The sequence below is a fragment of the Lutjanus erythropterus genome, chromosome 7 (genome assembly GCF_056507025.1).
Source record: "Lutjanus erythropterus isolate fLutEry1 chromosome 7, fLutEry1.hap2, whole genome shotgun sequence".
Classification (NCBI taxonomy): domain Eukaryota; kingdom Metazoa; phylum Chordata; class Actinopteri; order Lutjaniformes; family Lutjanidae; genus Lutjanus; species Lutjanus erythropterus.
Genome location: NC_139323.1, coordinates 38,488,047 through 38,507,783, shown reverse-complemented (window position 1 = coordinate 38,507,783; position 19,737 = coordinate 38,488,047). Strand labels below are relative to the sequence as shown.

General features: G+C 39.8%; 1 protein-coding gene across 1 annotated transcript in view; it reads left to right on the top strand.

Annotated features, from left to right (window-relative positions):
- ap1m3 (adaptor related protein complex 1 subunit mu 3) overlaps positions 1–17,421 on the top strand; it is a 44,959-nt gene extending 27,538 nt beyond the window's left edge. The window contains exons 7-12 of the mRNA XM_084723711.1: positions 4,224–4,366; positions 7,492–7,563; positions 7,868–8,026; positions 10,696–10,821; positions 12,302–12,377; positions 16,487–17,421. Of these exons, the coding sequence (XP_084579837.1) occupies positions 4,224–4,366; positions 7,492–7,563; positions 7,868–8,026; positions 10,696–10,821; positions 12,302–12,377; positions 16,487–16,509 (599 nt within the window). The 3' untranslated portion in view covers positions 16,510–17,421. The remainder of the gene's footprint in view (positions 1–4,223; positions 4,367–7,491; positions 7,564–7,867; positions 8,027–10,695; positions 10,822–12,301; positions 12,378–16,486) is intronic.
- The last annotated feature ends 2,316 nt before the right edge of the window (positions 17,422–19,737 follow it).

Genomic DNA, 19,737 nt, shown 5'->3' with positions numbered 1-19,737 from the left:
TTTCCTTAGCAGAGTTGTTCATTTGTTTGAATCTTTTGGAAGTGAGTGTTTAGTCTTATTTTATGATGATTTTTGAAAGGTTTGTAGTCTGTATAAGGACATTTAATGACTATTAACAACAATTTACACCATCAGTTAATGAGCTGATTACTTTTGTTTGTCCAACAGACAGTCCAAAATGCAGATATTTATATTTGTACTATCGTATCATGTCATTTGAGAAGGTGTGACCAATAATTACCAAGCAGTTTTGCCTGATACTTAAATGATTGGCAGTCCTCAATGTTGAGCCTTGGACATCTTTTTGACACCTCCCCCTTCTTATATGTTCAATAAATCATACCTTAAGAAACTTGGGGTGGAAATTGTCCACAGTACACCAAATTTTTTCAAGGTATAAACAAGAATACATTGTTCAGCCTTATATATTTAGAAAATGAGGTAAAATAAGTTTCACCCTGTCCCTTAAAATTTAAATGCTAAAACGTCTTTGTTAAATTGTGTCTTTGGCCGCCGCTCTCAGTGCTATCACAGCACTGTAAGACGCTTTGGACAGAAACATTTTCCAAATGTCATTATAAAACGTTTCCTCGTGTTCCCTTTGTCTCTCTTTTTGTTTTTTTGTTTTTTTTACTGTGCAACAGCAGACAGAAAACAGATTAGCTTCCTCCTGTCTGCTGCTGTGCATTAAAAGCACAGAAACAGGTGAGAGCAGCTTTAAAGGTGAATCACCAGGGACAGACACTGCTGCATCTTCAATCCTCACCTGACAGGAACACACACACACCTGTCTCTTCTTCCGGCCCCAGAGGTCCCAGCAATGACAGAGAGTGTCCCACCTGACCTTTCCTTCTTGTCTACTTGATAATGTTGCATGCAAGTGTGTGCGTGTGTGTGTGTGTGTGTGTGTGTGTGTGTGTGTGTGTATGTGTGTGTGTGTGTGTGTGTGTGTGTGTGTGTGTATGTGTGTGTGTGTGTGTGTGTTACTGACATAAAAACAAACACAAATATAGAGACAAGACGTTTCAAAGGGCTTCCCTGCCTCACTTGTCCAGGAGTGTTGTTCTCCTCACTCTTAGACATAAAGGTGGTTCCTCAGCTTGTCCCCACAGGAGAACCCTTTTGGTTTCCGGTAGAACCTTGTATAAAGGTTTGAACCTGTCCAGAGTCCCTTCCTGAACCCACCCAGGGTACTGGGTACTGAGAACCCTTTTATATTCTAAGAATTTTATCTAGAACCCTTCTACATTAAAGAACTCTTTGAACTCTTGAAAGAGTTCTTCAAGGCTTTCAACAATCCTTGAAGAAATCCTTCCTTCCAAAAAGGGTTCTTGTGATGAAAATGTTTTTGATGGAACCCACAGACTTCAAACACCCATGACGAGCCCTTTCTTCAAAAAAGGGTTCTTCGGAAGCAAAATAGTTCTTGGTAGAACCCCAGCCTTTCCAGCAGAACCTTTTTGCAACCCTTATTTCTAAGAGTGTGAGACTTCACCTCAGCCGGTCGACACTTATGAGGAAATGTCACACACACACATGCACACACACACACACACACACACACACACACACACACACACATACACACACACACACACACACATAAAAGCAAAATCAATAGAGAAACCAGCAAGCTGCAAGCCAACATGCATAAACCTGTGCACGTACTCACACTCAAGAGAGAGAACAATGACAAGGAAGTTGCATACGCACAAACACACACAACTACACACAAGTGCACACACATATCCTCTCCAGCAGGCCTGAGTGTTGGTCCGGGGGCTGCATTCAGAGCAGGTGAAGCAGACTTTAGTTGACGGTTGAATGGGGGATTTAGTTGAAGGCCCACAGGCCCACAGTCATTACAGCAGTTTTCCACCGCTCAGCACCCTCCATTAACCGCAGAGGAGGAGAACATCGCCCGTTCTCCAGCACACTACAGATGCAACCATTAAGGAGGTCGCACCTTCAACTGCCCATTGCAACAGCGCTGCACTCTTGCTCCACCCTTGAGAGGAATTGTCTGGACTGGGTGGAAATCTAATTTTGCTCACAGAGAAAGCGGTCTGGCCGACACAATCTGCTGATTTTTGTCTATAGCAGCCTCCGTAGGACTCCAGCAGAGGTTAATAAACACAGGTTAGATAGTCAGGTAGAGCACCAGCTGTATTCTGTTAGCTGTATTAGTAACTCTCATGCAGAGCTGGGCCTCCCCAGGGGTCCAAACAGTTTTAGTAGAGGCTCAGTGGAACTGAGGTGAAAAAATATTACATTAGTTATCAAAGGGAGCTCACAAAGAGTAACCTAAATGTGTTTGATTTGGGTAAAGGAGAAATCTGTCATATATTTACTGTCATCAGAGGTTAAGGAAATGTGCCAAGTTGAAAGCCTCATGTTCTCCTTTGAAGTTTGTATTTGGAGATGGAATGACTGCTGTCTGCCTGATTCACTTTAATTAGAGTTCAGATTAATCCCGAATGTTCGCTGAATGAGGAAGTGTCTGTTTATGAGTTGTGAGAAATCACTTTTAGAGGGGGATGATGTTTTTAATGGTTAAATCGAGCATTATGCTGGCAGGAAGTGAGACAGACAGTTACTGAACTCCAACTCCAGAGTGTTTATTTTCAGAGCAGCACTCCTTTATTTTCAGGATATCATCGACAGACAACTGACAGTTATAAACATCTTGTCATCTTACAGCGTAGGACTCACTGTCACTTGTTATTGTTAAATTACAGTGTTGCACTTGTCTTGCACTCCTGCAGTGTTCCTGCAGCCTGCCTGAGCTTCCTCAAATTTGTGGAGGATAGGGCAGGAGAAAACAGCTCGTTTGATTGTATATTAAATAGGATTTCAATGTGCAGTCTATGGCTCCGGCTCAGAATTTGGACTGCCGTACTCATTTTTGGAGGCGAAATCGCTACACATTGCTCTTTTAACGAGACAGTTCAGAGATACATTAGCGGAGAATTTTACTGTACAGTAAAAAAAAAAAAAAAAAAGAATTGTTCAGAAACTAATAAATGCCTTTGGACAGAACTTTTTTATGTATTTGGTGTAGCCTGATGAAGGTTATCGCACAGAAACATCATTAATAATTGGCAAGTGCAGAAAACGTCTTTTTGCATTTTATTAATAACTAAAAACAAGCCATTTTTAGGTTTCACCTTGTGCACTGGGAAATGGACCAAGTCCTGCTCCAGGGAGGAGCTTTCTCCTTTTCCTGTAAAAACAACATATAGGGTCACATCTTAAGTTTGCTGACGGCAGCTAAATTGCTAGCTAATGGTTGATGTAGATTGTCTCGCCAGCTAGCTCGCGTTTAGCTAACATTGGCCAACTTAATATGTGAACATATGTCACTTTTACAGGTTTCCTGGCAACATCTTTTAATCATCCTCAAAATTTAAGGATTGTTTTTTAATATTCTGTGATTTCATTGACTGTAGGTTAATGAGATTAACATCTCATCTCATTGTGTCTGGCAGGTTCGAAACACCTCAGCTAACAAATTCTTGTGCACTTTAGCAGTCATGTTACTAATGATGTAGTGAGAAAAACCGTCTCCCACTGACATAATGACTTCCTTGTAGGTGTATCACATTAAATAAGACCATAACAATTGAATATTAGTGTAGTAGGTGGATTAAATTCACGGAAAAAAACAAATCATTCACTTGATAACAAACAAAGTGGTGTTTTTCTTGGCGGAGTAATGATTTCAGTGACAGATGCGTGTTTTTGTCAGACCGGCTGATAGTTTAATATTTATCTGCTCTTTTGTGTTGGTGCAGGTGTGGATGTGTTTGTGCAGCAGCTGAATGGGCTTCGGTGGGAGAGAAGATGATGGCAGCAGGTTTTGAAGGCAGCTAGCGCGTGTGTGTGTGTGTGTGTGTGTGTGTGTGTGTATGTGTGTGTGTTTGTACGTGTGTGTGTGTGTGTATGTGGCAGCTAAATAACTGTTCAGTGGGGGACAAGAACAGGGCAGATGGATTTGGTAGCTCACTGGCACACTGCGCGTACAGTGTGTGTGTGTGTGTGTGTGTGTGTGCGTGAGAAAGACAGAGTGAATGTTTGTCAGTCATCATTACCTTGACCTTGATTTCCCCAAGGCTGCGTGGAAAGCTCTAAATCTTTTTTTGTGTATTTCTCTGTGTGTATTGTTTGTGTGTGTGTGTGTGTGTGTGTGTGTGTGTGTGTGTGTGTGTGTGTGTGTGTGTCAGGAGAGAAGAGTAAGACGGTGGAGCTGGAGGATGTGAAGTTTCATCAGTGTGTCCGTCTGTCACGCTTCGAGAACGATCGCACCATCTCTTTCATCCCCCCCGACGGCGAGAGCGAGCTCATGTCCTACCGCCTCAACACTACAGTGAGTAGGACACGCAGACAAATGTTTCCTGTTAACACACACACACACACACACACACACACACACACACACACACACACACACACACACACACCACCTACATAGTTATGGATTTCAAAGTAAAAGATTCTGGATTTCAAAATAAAGGATTCAAAAGTAAATAATAAAACTTCAGAGTAATGAAATGAGAAAAAAACAATGAAATAAAAAAAATTATATGCAGAGGTCTGCACCCTGAACATCTTTTGGAGCAGATTGTAAAAATGCAGATTGGAGGAATGGTGGGACACACAAACCACTTATCAATTATATAAGTAGGAGTGGACAATATGTAATTTATAATTTGCAATATGGAAATATTTTATATGATGTGTTTTGAACCCCTTTTTTTCTTATTTTAGGTTTAAAATATTTTGCATTTTGTTTTTGTTTAATGTATTTAATTAACTTCTGGTCAAGTTTATGATAAAAACAAAGTATAGTCTTTGTTAAAAGTTGTCTCTTTCTTGCAACAGAAGATAAAGCTCACACTACAAATTAACATCAACAAAAAAAACATGGAAATCAGTAAGATCAGCAGTGCTAGGGGTGTATGGGTGAGTACATCATGGGGTGTGTGTAAAAGTAAGGATCAAAAAATAACACTTGGAGTGTGTCCCCGGCATGTACCTGTGGTGAAAGAGAGAATCAGAGCACGGCCCTCAGCTGTCTTAAATACAGGTGGGCCAGCCGGTGCAGGTGCAACACATCATTTCCCTCTCCACTCCACCTTTAGACAGCCTGCAGATAGCATGACCTAAGTAAAAAGGCACACACAGGACGCCCCTGCAGCTCAGCTGGTAGAGCGTGCGCCCTATGTACCAAGGCTGTCGGTCCTCCACAGCGGCCACTGGTTCGACTCCTGCCTGTGGCCAGTTTGCTGCATGTCATCCTCTCTCTCTCTCTCTCTTTCACTTCCCCCATTTCCTGTCATATCTTCAGCTGTCCTATGAATAAAAATCTGCAAAAAAATGAAAAAAAAAAAAAAATCTTAAACAGAGAACAATCCCAGACTTGTTGCTGCAAAATATATTGCCTACTTTATTCTACATATTTTTACATCAGTGTGAAGTATCTAGCAACAGAGTACACTGAGTATCATCATATCCCCCGTCCCTTTACTCCGCCCCCATATGTCCAAGTAAACAAAACAAAAAAAATAAAAAACTAAAAAGAAGAAAAAAAGTCTACTTAAGCTACTAGTTTTTTATTGGTTATCTCTATATGACCTACATAAGTTAAGAAGACCGCAAGAAAATCAGCTATTTCTTATCCTTAGTGTCGGGCACCGGGTCAGATTCTCTGTGAAATCAGACTAAACAAGTCTGTCAGGTTTTTTTTTTTTTACTTTTATTCCTCATCCTGCGACCCACATATTGAGACAACGCCCCACGTTTTGATTGGCCCTGGTTTTCAAAAGTCAAACCACTGTAGGACACTTTCTCTAAAAAATCTGGATTTTATCCAACAGCTGTGAAGACAGCGGGGAAGACTGTCATCACGGACTGTGTGTGATGTCAAACTGCACACACGTGGGTGAACTGCAGGTTAATCTGTCACTGTCTTTGCTACCCTACGCCCAACGGGAAAACTGCAAGTCCCCACAAAGTCACATGCAATGCAGATTTAGGCAGAATGTGACGGAAACTACCACAAAGAAAATGAAATGCAGCTACATCAAAGACTCGAAAACTACTTATCTGTTCTCTATTGTGTTCTACTGAATCAACCAGAGGGCGAAGCATAGAGATGTTACAGGCTCAGGAGCAGAAGAGAAATGTTTGTTTTTTTAATATCAAAATTTTAGGCTAATAACGTGTCCCACAGTGTCCCAGTGTCTCACAGTGTCCCACACAAACATACTTTTTGTCCTCATGTGGTGTGTTTCGATCTGGTCCTACAAATATTTGACTTTTGAATCTCATGCAGACAAACAGAGACTCCTTTGACGTTTGCACTGAGATGATGATGCTCTTTTACAGAAGTTTCATTGAATCTGTTTTAACTTTCTGTGTTGTCTAAAAGACTCAATGCCTCTTTCATTCCAAGTTCTATAGACTACTATATATATATATATATATATATAACTACCAACTTGACTGCAGTCCTTGCACTACTCTGGCACATTTTGCACATGTGGACTTTAGTTTTTGTTTTTTATCTAGTGTTTTCTATTCGCTGTCGTTGTGGATGATATGTTGCCCTTTTGTACTGTTCTTTTGATGTAAATGCTTGCTGGAACAATCTTCCCTGAGGTGACAATAAAGTCAACCTTAAGAACATAACCTAAAGATAAAGCGGCATCCTTGACAGACTCAGTCATTCACAGGTGTGAAATGGGCGGTGAGGTTCACCACTTTGTGAAAAACTGCGTGGGCAAATAGTCCAGCACAGAACTGTAAAGAATTCAAGGATTTCAACATCTACAACCCATAACATCATTAAAAGATTCAGATAATGCCTGTGACTTTTTACCACTCAGATCGCACCGCATTAAAAACCCACAATAATTGTATGAAGGATACAACGTGTGTTTGGGAACACTTTGGAAAACCAGTGTCAGTAAACACAGTTTGCTGCTCCATCTACAAATGCAAGTTAAGACTCTACCATGCAAAGAGAAAAGAACGTGTTGCAGGCATCAAATTCAGAATGAGTGCATATTTACAAAGAACAATAAATTGAATCAGTTTGAACATTAAATATCTCATCTTTGTAGTGTATGTAGTTGCATAAAGTTTTTGCAAATCATTGCATTGTGTTTTTGTCTATTAACCTTTTTGGAATTGGGGATATGTATGTCAATTCACCGTTTTAACGATATCTTATGTGTTTCATGATAAATAGTGGTTCAGTTATCCTACTGCTCCTGACATACATGCTGTCCAGAGATACTTGAGTCGGGCTGCTGTGACTGAAATCTATGTGAACTGCGAGCTGTCTTAACAGTTATTGTCTCCCTTGTACAAACACAATCTCTCTGTGTCCTTTCCACTGTGTCGCTCTGGTGATGAGTGTCGGAGTGATGCAGTCCAGCTCAGTGCTCGCCCCTCTGACCTTGTCCGCTCCGGCTCTCTGTCTGACAGGTGAAGCCTCTCATATGGATCGAGAGCGTGATTGAGAAGTTCTCTCACAGCCGTGTGGAGATCAAGGTGAAGGTAATGATGACTGACACACAAACACAAGCACACACACACACAAACACACACCATGTCCTTATCCGCTCATCCAGTTCCTTCTCTGAAACTTATTTACTATTTATGACACATGCTTCTCAGGTGGATTACCGCTTACCATCTGTTTTGAGGCAGTGACGTCCGCACAGACTCAAAATAACAAGCCGCACTGTGCATAATCATGAAGACCTCGTTGATTTGAATTTGGATGTGCATGCTGTTTTTTTTTTTTTTTCATGAAGGTCATCTGTGACATTTGAACTCTGTCCTCTGTCACCTTCCGCAGGCTCGCAGTCAGTTTAAGAGCCGCTCCACTGCCAACAATGTGTCCATTCTGGTGCCAGTGCCCAGCGATGCTGACTCACCCAAGTTCAAGACCAGCACAGGCAGCACCAAGTGGGTGCCTGAGAAGAACGTGGTGCAGTGGAACATCAAGTCTTTCCCTGTTAGTCCACAAAATATCACAGTTTATGACCTAAAAATACTTTTAGTACACTTTGATGCTGCTGAAGAATACTGTCTCGCTGCACTTACTTTGTTGCACTTAGTGCTTTTACTCAAGTACTCCGCAAGTTTGAGGTACTTGTACTCAGGTATTTTCATATTTGGCTACGTAATATTTTTGCCAGTGGTGAAAAGAGTTCTGAAAATGTGTACTTACTGAAATATTTCTCAACTTCAAGTAAATCTATTAGTGTTAAAAAAAAACCTAAGTATAAATTTAAAGTTTTCTTCTAATAAACTACTCAAAGTTGGTTACTTTTTAACTAATTTCAATCTAAATAACTTTAAACTCATGTGCATTCATAATCACAATAATAGCAAAGTATATAAGTAAATAGATTTGTGGAACTTATGATAGTTTGTGTTGCCTTCCGATATTTGTGAATAATGATTCTGTGATATCTCTCACTGAATCTTTGAAGGCCCAAAAATAATGTTCAGGTCAGGACAGCCCTGGTACACATGACTGCATGAATAATTATAATCCAGTAATATATGTTATAAAAAGTGGAATATAGAACAGAGTATCTCCACACTGTGGTATCGCGACTGTTACTTCAAAGTATTTCTTCCACCACTGATGATTCCTGATGTCTATATAAACTTGAACCAGCCCCAGTGTCAGAAAATGAAATCATATTTTGACTCTGACAGGTATTAGACAGCAGCTATTTATCACATTATGATCAGCCCCCCCCCCCCCCCCCACACACACACACACACAAAAAAAAACACACACACACGATCACATTTTATCTCTCCATTTTCTGCTGCTCCTTTCACATTTTTGTCGGCAGTCTCTGCTGTCACCAAACTATAAACTCTTCAAAGGGAAATTTAAAAAACTGGTAGAGCATTAATTCAGCCGAGGTCCCTTTTATCTGTCAAGTTCTGATATCCCCTCAGTAATTCATTACACCTTCAGCCTGTCAGGGAGGGTTAAGAATTGCCGTCGGCGGTGACGTATTGTTATCCAGCTCGTGTGTGACTCTGCGGTGCATTTTTCTCTGTCACTGTCAACCTTTGGACGCCATAAAAGTGCACATTCTCACAGGAAGCCATACTTAACTTGTAATGTTTGATGGAGCTTCGAGGAAACAAAGATGACACAGTGGCTTGTTGTGATAAGAGAGCGATAAACACACTCATCCACAGTCCGCCCTGATACTCAAACACCGTCCTCCTGTAACATCAACAGTATGTAAAGGATTTTAGTCCATTTTATAAGCATGATTGTGTACGTCTTTTACAGATTCCTGGTGTTCTCATCATCTGTAGGCGAGGATAAAGTTTTCACAGCAGCTGTGTAATGCTAAGGGGAAAAAATCATGTTTTTATTAGGGCCTGACTGATACAGGATTTCTGGTGCCTGGGCCAGTATCAGGAAGTAAATTATTCAGATGGCTGATTTTCTTTGGAGAGAATGTAGAACGTAAACACTTTTTTTTTTTTTTTTTGCAATAATCCCTCAAAAGTCTTTGTGACAAATATATTTAATGAAGGCAGGATATTTTACAGTTTAACAATAACAGCAACAACTTTATTGTCCATAATGATATCAGGACACTGACACAGTAAACCTTAACTGGTATTTTTTAATAATTATAAATAAATAGAAACACAAATTAGCTGCCCTAGTAGCTCAGCTGGTGGAGCATCATGCACATGAACAGCGGCTGTGGGTTTGATTCCAGCCTGCGTTTCCATTTCCTGTCTGTCTAAAAGATGTCCCATCATTAAAAGCTAAAAAACAAAAACAAACACAAACAGAGTGAAATAAATTATAGAATATATTAAGAAAAAGTATCAAATAAACATTGAATGCCCAACAAAGAAAAACAATGATGCTGATATAAGTGGATATAGCTGTGATAGACTAAGATAGATCAGCTCAAAGTTTTCATATTCTTTCATTTATAAAACTTTCTGAAAACACATTTTCCAAATCAGCTTCTTAGTATGACAGATGGGGTCTTACATGAACACACAGTTGTTGTATCTGCCAGTTACAGCAGCAGAAAGTTTCCGTTTTTTTCTCTGAGCTGAGCGGGGTGCAAAGTACAAACTTTGACCAACACTTGACTGTCAATAAAAACCAATAAAACCACACCTATACAGTCCTGATAAAAAAAAAAAAAAGTTTTTGTCAAACAAATTAAATGCTACAGTAAAAATACTAAATTTCAGGGACTTTAAAGTTAAAATTGTAACTGATTTGCAGCAAGTAAATCCACAGTTCAGACTAAGGAACTTGTACACGTGCTCAGATGATGTTACAGAATTGCTGGCATAAAGAATGATTAACGTGTTGTTTTTGTTTTTACAGCCTAAGTAAGTTTGCCAGATGTTAAACCCCATAAATTGATATCTAACTCACCTTGTTACGACATGGGAGTTGTCTCACGTTGCCAGGAATACAAAGTTTGTTTTGCTTTTGGACAAAACAACCTTGTATTAATTGGAGTGAGACGGGTGGGACCAGAACTCATCAGACAGACTTAAGTGTTTTATCAGAAGGTTTTTGTGAACAGCGTCACTCTGAGTGTAATGTTTTACCAGACGCACTAACAGCTTTGTGGCCTCTTCTCCTTTCTGTTTTTGCACGTGTAGGGTGGTAAGGAGTACATGATGAGGGCGCACTTCGGGCTTCCCAGTGTGGAGAGTGAAGAGTTGGATGCAAAGAGACCGATCACAGTTAACTTTGAGATCCCCTATTTCACTGTGTCTGGGATTCAGGTTGGACCATTTATTAACACCCATTACACAATCTGTCCTTAGTCCTACGTTTTTAAAGGTACACTATGCTGTGTTTTCCTAAAAAACATGTAGACTCATACCAAAGAAATTGGTCTTGTTCATCACTTGTGAAATGTGTGGTGGCCTCTGTATCTGCGGTGACCCTGTCCTCTGCCTCTAAATTCTTATTTTACTGTATTTGGGACATTCTGAGTATCAACCTTTGGGCAGTGGTGTGGAGCTCCCTCTCTTGATTCAAATCGCTCTGCCTTGCCTTGCTCACTGGTTGAGCCGAGAAGAGGGGGCGACTCTGAATTGTACGATCGCAAAACATCAGCTGACGAAACCCGCATAGTCTCCCTTTATCTGTAGTTTTGACAATGCACCGCTTGACATTCACACATGGTCGCACTGCAGAGTAATTGCAAAAGGAAACAGACTAAATAAATAAGTTGCTCAGTCCTCACAGTCTGGGACGTTCCAGTATTTTCAAATCAAATATTCTCAGACAGCTCATTCTCTACTTACAGCGGTGCCTGAAAATGATCATGACAAATAAATATATGAAATAAATATTATCTCTTCCTGGATTTAACAAGCTTAAGGTGTTTCAGTTTTTCTGTTTTACTCTGAATGACCCTCATGGACGTCCAAGACACCAGAAATACAGTTGCAGTGTTAAAATAATTCATTATATTTCCTTTCATTACAAAAATCACAGTTAACTTTACAACTCAGTCTTAAACAGAATATTTTTTCCTTCTCTCCCAAGCTTGGCAAATAAATTCAGTTACTAAACTAAACTTTGGTTTTTCATAATCATCCAACCAAACCCCAAACCAAACAAAAAAAAAAATCTCTTACAGGGTGTAAGAGATTTTTTTTTTTTTTCTTTAGCAGGACAGCACAACATAAAAATGAACCATATTTTCAGTTTCACCTAGTCTGCACATCGAACCCTTTCCTCCTCTGGAGCAGCATTAAATCTGCCCGTCTCTACAGATAATGCCAATGTTCCTGAACATATATGTGGACGTATGTCATACCAATGATTGTTGCATTCCACTTAGGAGAAGTCCTGCTATCGTGCACGCTGGTTCACTGTCACTGTCACTGGGACACTTTATGCAACCGAGCTGTAATCACTGTTATTAAGACCAACCCGTGTCTTTCCTGCTCTGACAAGTTAAAGTGTCTGCTGTTCAACCAGTCCGTTAAACTTCACATAAAGTTCTACCACGCAAAACAAAACTTTCATGTGCTCAGAAAAATGGCATATGCATTTCAGCTTTGTAAAAACTAATTTCCCAGATAATCTCAGATGTTTTAAACAGTTAACTTAGCTTTAGAAATAGAAGAATTAACGCTGGTCCGTCAAATCAAACACACTGGAGCGTGCTCACTATATACAGTAGATGTAAGTGTGTGTTTGTGTGTGAATAAATGAAGCAACTATCTTTAACCTGTGTGTGTTCCCCAGGTGCGTTACCTTAAGATCATCGAGAAGAGCGGTTACCAGGCGTTACCATGGGTGCGCTACATCACACAAAGTGGAGGTGAGAACAAACATGCTGAAACACACACACACACACACACACACACACACACAGCGTACCTATTGTGATAGCTCTACTCTCTTTTTCTCAGCATATCTGACCATGCTGAACTCGTTAAGATGTAAAGGTCAGGGATTGAGGTGCTAAAACTAAATTGTAGGTTTAAACCTGCTTTGAAATTAATATTTATCGAAAAAATAATTTAATAATCAACGATCAAAATTCAAATTCAGAAAAGAATACCATCAGATATTATTTAATAAGAGTTCAACACTCAAAAACAAAAAAATCAACCAGTGTGCCTCATTAGGACTGTGTGAGTGAGCTTTCCCCCTGATTAAAGCACATTTAAAAACAAGACATTATAAAAGATATGATTGATGAATGTTAATAAGGAACATCCAGTGCCCACGTTGTGTAGGATTTATGAACTCCAGTTTGGCTCTTGCTTTTTTCTGTCTAAAGTCCAAACCCATTAGCAAGTCGGAGGTTACCACGAGGTTAAATATGATATTTTCCTTGCGAGCGCGAGTGTCAGGATCAGCCTCTGTGCAACAATATTCAGTGTGTGGCCTCAGAGTGAACCCAGCTGTAAAACATCCATCATATCCATTACCTGGCTCTATCACCGTGAGTCATGGCCTCGGGGGGGCTTACACTGACACCACACAGGATGCCGAGGATAGAAACTTTACAAGCCTGCTAGCTTGCGGTGTAAGAACTGTTTGTGTCTCAGTTGTCCAAATTTGGACGGGGCTACTGTAAAGCTGAGAGAATGCAGTCAAACTTGTTTTTGCAAAGCTGGCACCTGGGATCTGTAGATTAAATCACTGCCCTGGGAATGAACCTCCCTGCATCGCATCTGTCTTACTAAAGGGAGACAAACCTCAAGAAATGTTTCAGCGTTTGTGAGCTTTGAACTTTTATCAACCTGCTAACCAGAGATTTTACCTGGAATAATGTCATCTCTACCTTAAACATACGCTAGATTGTTGGACAGATCACACATCATTGCATATTGCCACATTAAAGCTACCTTGCATTGATGAGACTGCAGCAAAATCCTCCTTACTAGCTCACTAGTTTCAGTGGCAGGCAAATGGAAATGACATGGAGATGGAAGCCCAGTACCTCCACTGGACCACGGCCAGAAATCCTTAAGTTTCATACCTTCCGTCCGCCCTAGGAATGAACCTGACTCTATAACATCCATCATATCCATTACCTGGATGTGTCAGGTACGAGTCAGGGGCTGGGGAGGTTGAATGATGCCACAGATTGCCAGGAGGCTCCCAGGGTGGCACTCACCGAGCGCCAAGGTTACTATCGCCTTGCTGTAACATCAGCAAGGAAGCAAAGGAGAGCAGGAGGGATAGAAAAGAGGAGTATGAGTGAGGAAGAGGAGTGATGAAGTTAGGGAGACTGGAGAGAAGGCCTGTATCACCTTTCTCTTATCATCAGCAACATGGGGAGGGAAGAGGGAGAGGAGACGGTGACGATCACGTTTCACTCAGACACACTCACACTGATTAAACAATATCCTGATACTGTAGACTGACTGTGCTGACTTATTAATGAGTGATGAACAGGCATTTAGCGGCCGTGCTGTACAGCGGAATATTATTATAGACTGTCAGTGGTCAGAGTGTGATCAGGCGGCATCGCTCTGCAGCAGCATCTTTGAGGTGACGTCCTTAATGTGTTAAAATGTTTAAATGCGAAGTTTGCAAGTATCGATCTGCATTAAGTTGTATGGTTCAGCACACTGTCAGCAGCACAAATCCAATTCCAAAAAAGCTGGGATGTCTGCAACATGTTGCATGTTTACCACTGTGATGCATCATCTTTGGTTTTAACAACACTCAGTAAGGGAACTGAGGACACTAATTGTTGAAGTTATGTTGTCCCTGTTGTATTTTGCACATCATAACGCTCCACATGCTGTATGCTTAGATGCAGACAGGTGTCGACTGCAGGCAGGTCAGTCTACTACCTGAACTCTTTTACTACAAAGCCACACTGTTATAACACGTGCAGAATGTGTCTTAGCATCGCCTTGCTGAAAAGGGACGTCTCTGAAAAAGACGTCGTCTGGATGGCAGCATTTGTTGCTCCAAATACGCTGTAGTAGCAGCCTCTTTTCTTCTGGGAGGAATTTTTGCAAAATTTTCGATTATACCACAAGAGCATTAGTGAAGTTGGTCACTGATGTTAATGCTACTACTACAACAAATTAGCACCTGTCATACAGGAGTGTAGTTCACAGGACCTTGTCATAAACCGAATAGATAATAAGAGAATAAATGAAAACAAGCTAATTAAAATAAGTGCAAATACTGCACAATAAAACAAAGTAATCAAATTGATAACAGAAAATAAAAGAGCAAGCAAAAACCAAAAGTGGCTATGCTAATAGCTGTAAGATATTTAAAAAATATAATTAAAACCAAGGAAGACATAAGAACAATAAAATGTTAAATATAAGAGCAGCAGTTAGTTAAAGGCGGTGCTGAATAAATATTTTTTCAACTGTCGTTTAAGAATATTCACAGAGCTTGCATCTCTTGTAGCCGTGGGCAGTGTATTCAATAGTTTTGGTGCACAGTTAAAAAAAAAAAAGGCTGAGCTGCAGATTTTCTTATTTGTGTCACAGTTTGCATTAAAAAAAACAGCAGCAGAGGTCCTGAGAGACTGTGAACGATTATGAAACAAAGAACTGGTCATGTTGAGCGGTCCCAAACCATCAAGGGTCTGGTTGTAAACAAATAATTGAACTTTAAAATCAATCCTAAAAGATCCTGAGAGCTGGAGCAGGTTAGCTACAGGGGTGAGGTGCTCTCTCTTTCTTCTGGTTAAAAGTCTGGCGCAGGTTGTTGGGTGATGACGTGGGGCTTTAGGCTGTTCAGTATATGTGCAAATTAATCTTTATCAGTGACTTTTTAAAGTGCATTGGCCATAAGGAACCACTGTCAGCAGTGAATCTTCTCTCACTGGTGAATGAGAGTGCTGTTGACCGTTCAGCCGTGTTTCACAGATTGCTACTTCCTTATTAAAACCCTATTAAAGGACAATGAAAGCCACAGAAAGAATCATAATCTGATAACTCGGTTGTTATTAAGGGGCTGTTGAGCTATAAACCTTATGTGGAGTGCTTATATAGAGCGCATTAAAATAGTGATGCGTTCAATGACCTGTATACTTCACCTTAGTCCTACCATCTGAAGGTCCCACAGACTCCAGAGGTACACTTTTCTTATATCTCACATGTGATTTATTCTGTCATTCCAAGTTTTCATGACTTTGTCAATAAATTTGTTCCTAATGACCTTGTATTATTGTTTTCTGTTGCATTTCAATTACGGCTTTTTAGGAAAGTAATAATATCCCTTATGCAGTAGTTATAGATGGAACTATTTAATGCTTAAGTTCATGTTTTCCATATTTCCTAATTTAGAGAATCCCACACTAATAGGGGGGTGCAATCCTTGTTAAAACCTTGCAGATTTTCAGCCGTTACCAGATGGTTAAAGGGAGCGAGGACTCAGCAGTCGGCTTAGGTCATATATAAATATAAAATTGTGTATCATGGCAACCATGAGAGGTCCTTCAGCATGCAGTAATTAATGTGCACAAAAAAGTTTAGGCTCAGTGGTCCAGTAGTATGTGAGATTAGCTGTGGACAAGCTGTGACCCAGGTGGTCATACACAAACACACACTAATGATTACATGATGATGATGATAAAAATGTTATTATAAGAAATAAATAAACACTTTGTTATGACGATTTATTCTCACAGTAGTTTGGTCTTGGGATTTTTCCCATTAAAGAGGGAGATGATGCTAATACTAGTAGCAATAAGTGTAATTCTTAGAATTTGCCACTTTATTTGACTAGACAAAATCTTAACTGACAAAGAATTAAGTGTCTATCTAAGAAAGGAGGGTGTTAAATATTGGTAATATGATTTAGTTGTGTGCTACGACAGCTAGTATTGGTGCAGATCTTGTTTGGGGATTTAGCAGGACTCATATTGGCAGTGATGTGATGTGCAGAGGTGATGAGGGGAAGAAAGCTGTGTTAATGCTCTGCTGTTACATTTCTTGGCAGATTACCAGCTCCGGACAAACTAAAGGGCACAGATGCTGCTAGACGAATGGATATTTTCTCTCTCTGTCTGTCTTCCTCTATCCTCTCCTCTCCTCTCTCTGTTTCTCCGGCTCCCTGTCTGCATTGGACAGTAAAGGACAAGCGCAGGAGGACAAATCCCCCCCCCTCCTCCACTCTGAATGGAAGAAAGACATCATCTCTTCCTCTGTTCTCAACTCAGACGGGAAAGGCTGTTGCACCACCTCTGACCTGTGACTTTTTTTTGGAAGGGTTTCTCAGGACTAGAGTAAAACGTTTTAATATGTGAATAATGAACTGATGACTTTGTGACACCGTCTGGTTCTGGCAAGCTCCCATTTCCCTCGTTTTTAATGTGATGTCCCTCGAGGTTAATTTAGAGCAGAATTTTGAGAACAAGACATTTTTTTTAAACCACATTTTCCTCAGAAAGAGAAAACTTTGAAATGTTATTTGAATTTGAAGCATTATCTTTTTTTGGGTGCTTGGCTTGTCCAGCAGGACGTGTAGCTTTCTACTGTGTAACATGTAAACCAACAGATTATGTAGTGCCAATATACACTGACTGTGACGGACCGTTGTCAATTTTTATGTCTCAAAGGGCCATAATATTTCAGATGGGTGATTTTTCTAAATCAAAAGTTTGTCATGTGCACCATCAGACGCTTTATTTTCTTTAGAGAGTTACATGTTGCTCCATGCAGGATTTTAAAGGGATAGTTTGGATTATTTGAAGCGGGGTTGTGTGAAGTACTTATTAATAGTCAGTGTAGGAAGCAGAGCAATGTACATATTTTATCCCCGCCCAAAAAAGGCTCACTTATTCATTTAAGTGTACGCTATATTTAGAATACTTTCACTGCTTCACCTTGGCATGAGACACCCTCTTCATTTTATAAGCGAAAAAGTTGAGAAAACTCCAAATTTCAAGGCAACTTACTGCCATAGATTTTTGATTTTTGAGCCCGACTCAAACTCAAAAGTTTTGAAAAATTTTTACCAAATACTCATCTTTTGTTGAGATCATTTACTTTTCTTCTGTAGATGAACTTCGAATTTTAGAAACCCTCAAAAATTATGAATGTGAATAATGGTTAATGTTTTAATATTTTTCAATTAATTGATTTTTCAGGCACTTAATGACAAATAAAATACATTTCAAATCCATTTGAAATACAAAAGTAAATTATCTCAACATTTACAGGTCAGCAAACCTTTTTTTTTTTATTATTTTATTTCAAAACTTAACATTTTGAGCTGGACTTAAAATTCTCTATTGGATGAAGTTGCCCTAAAATTTTGAGTTGCCTCAACTTTCTTTTGACAGTGTATTGCTCTCTCTTGCCAACCAGATTTTATTACCATTTTACCTTGCAGAACGTGGGAGCTGCTGGCGTATCACTGCCTTGTTTTCTTACTTTATTTGTGTTACGTTGTGAATTTGGTGAGTCCAAACTAACTTTTAAAACACCAAAGTCACGCAGTAACACAAACAAACAAACAGATCAAGGCAGCGGTGGACCAGAAACTCCCATATTCTGCCAATGTAGTCTAGTTTCTTTGAAGAGAATGATGTTTGACTTATATAACCACAGTTTCCTGATGGAAAAGGCTGTCTGAGGGCAAAGCAAAGCCATGAAAGTATTCTAAACTTTAACACTTAAACTGATATTGATTTTTTTTTGCTGCTGATCCTGCTCACAGAAATACATTGCTTAGTTTCTTACACCAGTACTCCTCCAAACTGTCAGCCACCATCCACTGTAGATAATTACACTCACTATGGATAAGTACTTTATACAACCTCATTTCAAATAATCCAAACTATCCCTTTAATCACTACACCACATCTTGGCATTGCCAGCATCTTTATCTGTGCAGGTTTTTATTCCTCATATTTTTTTTTGTCCCTAATGTCAACTTTATTATCCATATAGAGTTCATTTTAATTTGGCTGTTAATCCTCACCCCTCTCGAAGGCATATGCTTCGCCTGAACCTCTTTATTATGTGTTCATTGCCTTAAAAAATTGCCTGTGTATCCTCACCTTTAGCACTGTGAATATAATCGCCAGTGCACGGAAACCAACACCAGCGACCAGATCAATGATTAATAAGGCACAATATTGTCAGAGGCGTTGGCAGTGTAACATAATACCAGCGACGCACTCCCGTGGGGCCTGTAACCTTGTCCTTGTGCTCGAAATCAGCTCGCAGCTTTGAGGCAGAGGCTGAAGGAACGAGCATGATGCAGAATATTTTTTGTCACATTTGTATCTGTTGTTTATACGGTAGTAGTTAGTCCCCCGTGGAAAATATCTGGAGGACAAAGCAGGGGGTTGAGGAGGAGGGGGCAGGACAAAGGTAAAATAACCTGAAGGGATTTCTTTGCAAGAATCTGGGAATATTGACAATATGTTGAAGTAATTGTTTCTCCATGACTCCTTTATTATTTTTTTTTCCTGTGTCGACCTCTGCGGGCCTCTGTATGTCTTCAAAGCAGTTTGTGGTGTAATTCACTCCCTCTGTTGTGCATGCACTGCAGCACATCAGTTCAGCTGCACTGCCAACAGCAAAGAACAGAGTCCTGCGTCGATTTATTGCATCTCTGCTGTTCAGTACAAAACCTTCTCTTACAATCATTCCATTATCTTGTGTGGGGACATTTCTCAGACACCAATGAGGATTGTTAATAAGTGTGTGTTATCATGTGTTGTCTTTAATTTATCAACTACTATTTGTCGATAGGATGTAAAGGGATATATTTGGAAATAAACAATTTTGTACCATGTTTTGGAAGACTGTTGCCTTTTGTTTGCAAGATGATTTTTGTACATAGTTCCTAACTAGACTTTCAACAAATTATGATTAATCCGTAATATAATGAATTGCAGTTCTGACATATGATATATCATAAAATTGACTTATTAGTGGACTGATCTATTTTGAGCTCTCATAATATCAGAATTTAACCCCAGATATCACACACTGAAACATGTTTAGCTTGATGAAAAACAAAAACTATCAAAGTTATTTCAAGGTCTTAAACACACAACATGTAAATTATTTTGCTATGGGTCTCCCTCACATTAAAACAAGAACAAAAGATGTGATTTGAGGATGTTGTGTTGTAGTGTCGGATCGTGGGAATTTCTCTCTGACGTATCCAGCACATCCTGCGTTTTCCTGGAAGTTAGCTAGTAATGGTTAGCAGGAAATGCATTTTTACTTAAT